The 9037-nt window shown below is 38.4% G+C and overlaps 1 protein-coding gene across 8 annotated transcripts in view; it reads right to left on the bottom strand.

Annotated features, from left to right (window-relative positions):
* Positions 1-2082: 2082 nt before the first annotated feature.
* The window catches only part of LOC107841242 (ATP-dependent (S)-NAD(P)H-hydrate dehydratase), a 32699-nt gene continuing 25744 nt past the window's right edge, over positions 2083-9037 (bottom strand). For 3 of the 8 annotated variants that reach the window (XM_016685234.2, XM_047398698.1, XM_047398697.1), the window contains exons 6-11: positions 5816-5878; positions 5547-5710; positions 4307-4368; positions 2994-3060; positions 2422-2601; positions 2083-2353 (exon numbers count right to left, since the gene is read on the bottom strand). In XM_016685234.2, the coding sequence (XP_016540720.1) occupies positions 2329-2353; positions 2422-2601; positions 2994-3060; positions 4307-4368; positions 5547-5710; positions 5816-5878 (561 nt within the window). In that variant the 3' untranslated portion in view covers positions 2083-2328. The remainder of the gene's footprint in view (positions 2354-2421; positions 2602-2993; positions 3061-4306; positions 4369-5546; positions 5711-5815; positions 5879-9037) is intronic. The other 5 variants (XM_016685217.2, XM_016685229.2, XM_016685220.2 and 2 more) reach the window with 3 other exon arrangements.

The following is a 9037-nucleotide window of genomic DNA, read 5'->3' as shown; positions in this document are numbered from 1 at the left end:
TCTTTGAAATTTAATTTTTGAAAAATTACAATTATAATCCAAAAGAATTTTACTTTGAGGATAAAAAATTAGAAATAAAAAATATGTTGAATTTTTTTGTCAAGTATGGGTGTCAAATTTTGAGAAGAATTTTGTTGGATTTGATTTTCTTTTGCGATTTTCTTCTTCGATTCAATCTCAATACGAATTTTTCAATGTTTTTCATATGAGTATTTTCAATTTGTTCATCAAAACAAGAATTCAATAAATTTGAAATTAGTTTTATTATTGAGAAAAAATAATTATGATGGAATAAATTGAATTTTCTTTAAGAAAAAATTATGAAAAACTGAACTTATCATAGAAATACACATGAAATATTTTCCATGTACATTTGAGTTGGTTGATGATGGTGGTGAAGAAAAATGAAGAAAAAAAGGAGAGGAGTGGTGGGATGTGAGGAAGAAGAAGAGAGAGGACGATGAGTTGTGAAGAAGAAGAAAGATTAGCGGCTGAAAATTTAAAGGTGAGCCCACTTATTTGATCCTTTTATTTTTTTCTTCGGCGCATCAGTCCTTAAGGGGAAAATATAATTCACGCAAAAATTATTTAGGACGTAAATAATTATTGATAAAGTTAAAGAGCTAAAATAAATTGTGCAAATCACAGGAAAAATTAAACATAAACAAAAATCCGTCCGGCAGAACTTTCAATGAAGCAGTCAAATAGGAGAAAATTGTTTACCTCTTCGTCTACTAACATCATCTTTTCTAATGATATGATGAATACTTATGCTAAACTTATAAGGTAACTCGCTAGTATCCATTTCCCCCTTCAATAAAGAGAGAATTTTGACACATTTGTTTTTGCCATGGATGTGATCCAACACTAAACAGATGACATATGAGATAATAGCTAAAGAGCTCCACCAGTCTTTAATCTTCTCCTTGAACCGAGTTCGGATCTAAAAGGGGCATTTTTTCCAAGCCCCGAAGTTAAAACGAACAGTTTCTCTCTCTCTCTCTATATATATATATCAAAACGAACAGTTTGTCCAAAAATGAGAAACAACTAACGCCATCTGTGAATGTTTAGGGAGAAAAAAAAAATGTTAATAGGGTTTGTCCAAAATAGGCAAACTACATTTTTATAAAAAAAAATTTAATACTTTGCCCATTCGTTGACAAACTACTTTTGTTTGGGCAAACTACATTGCTAATATTCCTAAATATTTTGTTATTACAATTTTTGAGAAATGATACAACCTTTTCACTTATAAAATGTGTTGTTGTTCACTCTATTTTATCTCATTTATCACGAGCAACATTCATTATTCACGAAACACTTTTTTTGCATAAATAGTTGATCGTTTAAATTTCTTATAAGGAAAAAAAAATAATGTGTGAATATTTTTTCCTTCTCGAACGTTCACAGACGGTGTCAGTGTTACTTCACCCATTTTTGGACAAACTGTCCGTTTTGGTACATTAAAAAAAGAACTGTCCGTTTACTCCTAAGCTTAAAAAGTCTCTTTTAGCTCCGGACTCCCTTAAACCCTTCTACTTCTTAAAGTAAGTTTTCTTAAAGTTCCAGTCCCCACAAGTAAGCAGGATTGGGTTATGATCAGACCCAAGCCTTGGTAACAAAATCTGTTAACCTGAATAAAAATATCCTCCCAATCTGCTGAGTAGAGGATACAAGTGCTCTATTCAAGGACTAGAGCTGGCTTTTACAAAGAATCTATTTTCATTAATTGTAGAAACATATTTTCAGGTATTGCAAAGTTCCTGTCCCTTACACATGCATAATACTCGCACATTTTAAATGATTGCAGGTTCCTACTTGAGGACAATGGATCGATCACAAGAGCGCCACGTTTACCGACAGGCTAATATGGTGGCAGACTTTCTAGCAAGCTATGGGATGACCTGGGAGTAACATAGTCTTCTGAATCTCACCTCCAATGTAATCGCTTGTTTGGAGAAGGTGGTGTGTACGCGTTAGTTACCTCATAGCTTCTGAAGATAGTTATTTCTGAAAAACCTTCAGCTCAAGTAAGGCATATCAGGATATGTTTGGAAAGGAAATACCGTAATGAAGAAACCATAAAAAATAAAACCTATATACCATGCACAAAAGGCAAAAGCCTACGATTATTGGCAAATCAGAGAACACACGTTACAACCTCAAAATGGAGTCTTTATTAGTGTCTTATTAGCATCAAAGGAGACCAGTTTTTCCATTTGTGGCTTCTATTCTTTTTCCCCCCTTTAGACCTTTGCCAAGAGTTGCTTCTTCAGTTGGGGCGAAAGTGTTGTTATCCCACGAAAACCCTCCTCTAAGTTTCTTCTAGACTGGACATATTTCCTGCAAACTAAGAGAAACGTGCAAATCAGAGTTGATGTTCTTTACAGTGAGTTAAACGACGAGAGAAACTCCTACCTTCTTCCCAAGCATTCGATGATATCCCCAGTGAGCGTAGACCTTTTCTTATTGTCAAACGCCATAGATGCTGCCTTCCTCAGTAAAGCAGATCCAGCAACACACCCTAGTATGGTTGGATTCATGCTTACCTCCCCTTTATCTGCACACTGGCGGGCCCAGGATAGGAACACTGCAACACTGCACATTTAAATGCCGAGATTCACTAACCCAGTCGAGTAGGAGAGACTAAACAGGGAATGCAAGATATAGTTGACCAGTAACTGTGAAATTGCATTGTCTTAATGACGATATGTATTGGGTTTAATACCTCTGAGGTAGTGATATGGGCTGCGTATACTTACCCTCCCCAGATTTGTGGGAATATACTGGGTATGTTGTTGTTGCTGGTTTAATATTTATGCACTAGCAAGAAATATAATTTTTACGCTATCTGACACTTCAAGGATAAACTACATATCCGTCTATAGCAAGTGTGGATCGAGAACCTGGAGAATGAGACATAACCAGTAATAATTGATTAAACTACACTGAGGATCGCAATCCATATGTATGACAGAAAATGTAGTTACCTTCCTGAAAGTATGTCACCCTGTCCACCACAGCGCCGTGGGGAACCATAAACACTCACTGCACAAGCTGCATATCCCATATTGCTAGTTAGCTAGTGACTTCCAAAAATATTGAAGCAATCATTCCATAAACCTTGCTCCTCTTGAGCTACTCACTTTGGGAGTATATTGTAACCATAGACAACACCTGTTGGTGTTGCATGTCTTTTTCAATTCTAACATAGGAGCTGAAAGATGCATCTAAGCATTCAACATATTAGAGCCACCATTTATACATGCAATACACCAACTATATCCATTCTATCAAACTATAGAAAAAATGGAAGAGATTAATAGTGAAAATGTAGATCATCTCCTTTTACTATTGGGAACTCTAGGACTGGTAGTTTACCCATGATTCTCAATAAATAAAGCACAGTAAATGGTGCACGCCGAGCACCATCCTCCATAAACAAATCTAATACTGCAAAGTGCAGATAATGATCCATCAAATAGGTATGAGCACAAAACAAGATGCAATTTCCTTCATATGAAGATGTAATGCTGCAAATAAGCGAGAAGCACAAGAAGCAGAATATAGATACTGGAAAGGTAACAACCCAACATCAAACTCAAGTCACTATTAAAAGAGCTTTTAGAGGATTTTCTCATAATAATCTCATTATACAGGATCCAACATTGAAACTCAAATTGGTGCCTGGGTTCATCTCTTCTCTGAATTCCGTTGGCTCCCCATCATCTCCTTTTTCAACACAACAAGCATAGGCTAAAAGATTGTGAAAAGGTTGTTGTCCTATAAGTATTTTTAACATAATGTTGTAGAAGAAACCCCAACCTTATAGTTAAATGTTCTTCCCTAGAATCTAAATCAATGGAAGAACTTCATCTGTGAAGTCCAATGCTTCCATTTCAAACCAAAATGAATAAGAAATATCTAATACTACTGAAGATCTTTAAAAAAAAAACATGTATACATTGACTGAGCATCAGTTTATTAGCATGTCCAAGCAGTTACTTTCACAATAAAGATTCAGATTTACAGCTTGAAAATCCCTATAAGAATTTCAGTCCTACATGGTCATTATCCTCATATTAGGTAAAGTCTCATAACTAAACTAAGTAGAAAATAGACTAGATATTCTCCACCAAATAATGAAAGCAGGAGTCCCAACCCTTTATGCATCACGAAAATATGCAGGTGGAACTCATACCCCAAGCATAAAAGGGTTGTTCATCCACCAGCAAATTACTGATCTATGCAATCCAAATGATTGAATCATCTGCAAAGGGCCACTAACAAAGCAAACTATTACCTGTTTTACCATCACTGACAAAGTCAGATTTGCCTTTCCTCAAGATTGTAACACCACCGATCCTGATCAAATAAATATGTTACCCATTACAACACTAACAATAAAAGTAATAGATCCAATGAGATGAATCTTGAGATCAATAAACTTGCCAGGAGAAGCAAAGTTATATGTTCATCCTCATAAATTGGATCCAAACTAGAGGAAAATACTACAGTGGTTGCAGAACTCTCAACTGTGTTTTTACAAATCCAAATTGCTTTGCCTTTTTCTTTTCTATAACCGAAAAATACCAGAAAACCAGTGGCGCACGGTTTGAAACTTGGGTGATAATAGGGCCACCCCTTTATCCTTCTCCACTTAAATATTAAGCTTTTGTCTGTGACAGGGTTAGAACTCATAACATGTAACCCACAAATCACGCATTGCGCTCTTACAGCAAGACCAAACTCTTAGGGGCCCCAATGGCTTTACTTTTTCGACTCCAACTATAGTCAGTTACACGTGCAAAGTCAGCAAAAATATAGCAGGAAAATATCAAGATTTTGTTTTTACAAGATAAATCTTAAGTTTCTTTGACCCACTTCTTTTTTCTGGGGATAATGACATATCCATACCAACTTGTGTACAACTCGACTAATCCACCTGACAGCAAACTACAACCTGCAAGCACAAGTTCTTCTTAAACCTACCACCTGACCAAAACAGGTAGATTATCCTAGATGTTGTTTGAACCTGGATGAGCTGGTTCTCTTATTTCTCAACGACTTGTCATATGCCTACGAATAAACCCAGAGTAATATGATATATATCCTGTTTCACAGACTATCTTGAAACAAAGATATAGGAGGTGTATAAGTCATTTCTTCCTCAATGGAGAATAAATTTGATAAGGCAGAGGACATTTTATTCTTTTGGTCTACCCTCAGTCATTGTCTAACAAGCGTGAGAAGTCACTTCCACTTTCTTAAGCAAGAGTCAGTAGGTTCTTCACCAGGCTTCCTCTACAGTCTATTAAACATATAATGCCATCTTTTGCACTCTAAAGGAGTTGTAGATTTTTAAGGTATAAAATTGTTCTCGACACAGCTTTTAACATAAAACCATGACTTCGAAGGAACAGATTAATTGGCAGACTGTTCTTAAAGATCACATAACTTTGGAGGTCTACAAAATCATTGTCACTAGCAAATTTAAGCGGACAAACAGCAGGCAAAGAAGAGATATGGATTAAGAAGCTCACCCTTTTGCCAGAGACAGCAACTGATCGGTTCCATTTTCGTCATTTACCTCAGAATTTAGTACTTTCTGAACAAGCCGTTTATACTCATTCAAATTTGGAGTCAGCACCGCTAAGGGATAACCACTAACCAGATCAAGACAATTAGTCACGAGATAAAGCCCATCCTGATAAATAAAACAAAGAACACCACCGGATGTCGTATCAAGAGTAACGCCATACGGAATATCAGAGAATCAGCTTGCAATATAACAATGTCATCCATCACATACCCCATCTATAACCATTGGGACATTGCACTCTCTTGCATGCTTCATAATATTACTTACACAGTCCTGGAAGAATAACCATGTAATCAAAATCCAATTGTACCAAAGAACCCACAAAAGAAAGTGAACGCATAAAAGGAGAAAAGTGAAGTTTTCTGCACATGTATTTGAAGTATCTTGGGTTTTTAATTCAAGGAAACTGTGAAATTGATGACAATCTCATGCATCGTTTTGGTGTGGGCTGAATGAAACGGAGGCTCGCCTCCGGAATCTCGGGTGATAAGAATGCGCCATCAGAATTTAAAGATAAGTTCTACAGAGTGGTATTAGGCCGGCAATGTTGTATGGGGCGGAGTGTCAGACAATTAAGAACTAACATGTTCAAAGAAATGAGAGTGACAGAAGTAAGGATGCCGAGGTAGATGTGTGGGCATATTAGAAGAGATAAGATTAAGAATGAAGATATACGGGAAAAGGTGGGAGCGGCCTCCGTGGTGAACAAGACGAGGGAAGTGCGGGCTGAGATGGTTCGGGCATGTGAAAAGGAGGTGCGCAGATGCCCCGGTGAGGAGGTGTGGGAGACTGGCTGTGGTGGGTTTAAGGACTGGTGGAGGCATGACAAGTCGTCAATTTGACGACATGCTAGCACCTTTTAAGCCTAAATTATCACGCTTTTTTGTTGATTTGATGTTAATCTCTTAATAAATGCTCATTTGCGTAGGTAAAAGTTAAAAAGGGAAGATAAGCAAGTTATTCCAGTCAACAAGAGGTCAAATGTGAAGGAAAAGTGTCATCCGCTTTGCATCTACTTTGGCTTTGCTTTCCATCTGCTCTCCATCCGCTTTGAATCCGCTCAAGCAGATCAAGAGCAAGGTGGCAATTATGTAATTTTGTCAAATATGGAAGTGGGTAAATGACAAATTAGAGATGTGGAGGCAAACTCTTGAGTCTAAAGGGTTCAGGGTGAGCAGAAGCAAGACAGAGTATGTGGAATGTAAGTTTAATGACGTGAGGCGGGAGATTCAAGTATCTCGGGTCCGTGATCCAGAGTAACGGTGAGATTGACGAGGATGTCTCGCACCGTATTGGGGCGGGATGGATGAAGTGGAAACTCGCGTCGGGGGTGCTGTGTGATAAGAAGGTGCCGCCCAAGCTTAAAGGCAAATTCTATAGGGTGGTAGTCCGTCCGGCCTTGCTGTATGGAGCGGAGTGCTGGCCAGTTAAGAACTCCCACATCCAAAAAATGAAGGTGGCAGAAATGCGGATGTTGCGCTGGATGTGTGGACTGACTCGAGGGGATAGAGTTCGGAATGAGACTATCCGGGAGAAGGTTGGTGTGACTTCAGTGGAGTGTAAGATGCGGGAAGCACGATTGAGATGGTTCGGACACGTGAAGAGGAGGGGCATGGATGCCCCGGTCCGTAGGTGTGAGAGGCTAGCGTTGGATGGTTTTAGGCGGGGTAGGAGTAGGCCGAAGAAGTACTGGGGTGAGGTGATTAGGCGGGACATGGAACAGTTACAGCTCACCGAGGACATGACCCTAGATAGGAAGGTCTGGAAGACGCGAATTACGGCAGAAGAGTAGGGCCAGATTGGGTCGCTAGTGTAGGGAATTACTTGGTGGGGGTTTTTTTATTTTTTATTTTTTATTCCCGTTATGATTCCGTATTCAGTGTTCCATGCTTATTACGAATCTGTGTGCTTTCCTCTGCTTTCCTCTGTTTTATATTCCTTATGGGTGCCGTATTTATGTTATGTCATCTGCTTCTGTGCTTTACTATGTGTTTGTGTGATATCTTGTGCCTTGAGCCGGGGGTCTTTCGGAAACAGCCTTTCTACTTCATCAGAGGTAGAGGTATGGACTGCGTACATCTTACCCCCCCAGACCCCACTAAGTGGGAATACACTGGGTTTGTTGTTGTTGTATGGAAGTGGGGCTTAAAGAAGAGTTTTTAGCTCATTTTCAAGACTTAGCTTCTATCTTTCATCTTATGACCTATCTTTTCATCTTAGAACAATATTGTACCAGTCTTGAGTGAAAAATATATGTGAGTGATTCCCAAAGAAGAATTAGGGATTTTCCATTGAAGATTTATTGAAACTCCAAGTTTGGAACTAACAACAACAACAACAACATACCCAGTGTATTCCCACCTAGTGGGTTCTAAGGAGGGTAGAGTGTACGCAGACTATACCACTACCTCAAGAGAAGTAGAGAGGTTGTTTCCGATAGACCCCCGGAACTCCAAGTTTGGAACTACATTCTCTTTATTCCTCATGGATGAAGTCAATGATAATTTTGGTATATCTCTACCCTTTTTGAGGGTATGCTTGATTGGATTGTAGTTAGTGCATGGGTGTTGGCTATTTATTCTCCTAATTAGTTATTTGTGATGGGTGTTGCATTTATTCCATGATTTAATTAAGAGTTGGGGGTTGCAAACCTCAACCACCCTTGAACCCATGTCATCCTTGAAAGAGGAGATATGGGTGAGGAATAAATGAAACCAATAACTTGAATCATTTCATTAAATGACATATCTTAGACACAAGGATGTTAATTGAGGCAATAAATGTGTAAAATTGTCACACTTGTAATGTGTTCGAAAGAACCCAATTGTGAAATTTAGTATCGTAATTGAAAAATTGGCATCAATACCTTTAAGTCTAGCCTACCCATGACTCTTAGCTGAATTTGGATAAATTGTGTACCCATGCATGAACCCACACCTAGAATTGCATAACCCCAAGGCCTATTCCCAATTGAATTCACTCTTAGCATTTTTCAATGTCAAGATAGCACTCTAAAAGCAAAGTAATTGTCATTATTAACACGTTCAAACTAATTCCCCATTTTACATTTATGTTTGTTTCATTCACATTACGGGTCATCTTTTAGTAGACTATCAACACTCTTAAGTTTTGAATTCCATGCTTTCACTCCATGTGGATTCTACCCCAACCTTAGTTGGGTTATTGTATTGACAACAATCGGTTACACCCATTCAAGAGTGTAATTTGAGCGTCGTCAAAAATGGCGTCGTTGCCGGGGAGTGAAACATAGTTTTCACTCTTGTAGTGTTTTTAGTTTAGTGTTCTATTGTACATTGTTTGGTGTTTTTGTTCTCGCTCAGGTGTGTATAATAGTATACGCGATACTATGAGCCAACATGATAGTAATGTTGGGACGGTTGATGGGTATCTTGAGGACGAGGATCACCTCGC

The sequence above is a fragment of the Capsicum annuum genome, chromosome 1 (assembly GCF_002878395.1).
Source record: "Capsicum annuum cultivar UCD-10X-F1 chromosome 1, UCD10Xv1.1, whole genome shotgun sequence".
Classification (NCBI taxonomy): domain Eukaryota; kingdom Viridiplantae; phylum Streptophyta; class Magnoliopsida; order Solanales; family Solanaceae; genus Capsicum; species Capsicum annuum.
Note: the sequence above shows the minus strand (reverse complement) of the source record. Positions and strands in the feature narration are given on the sequence as shown.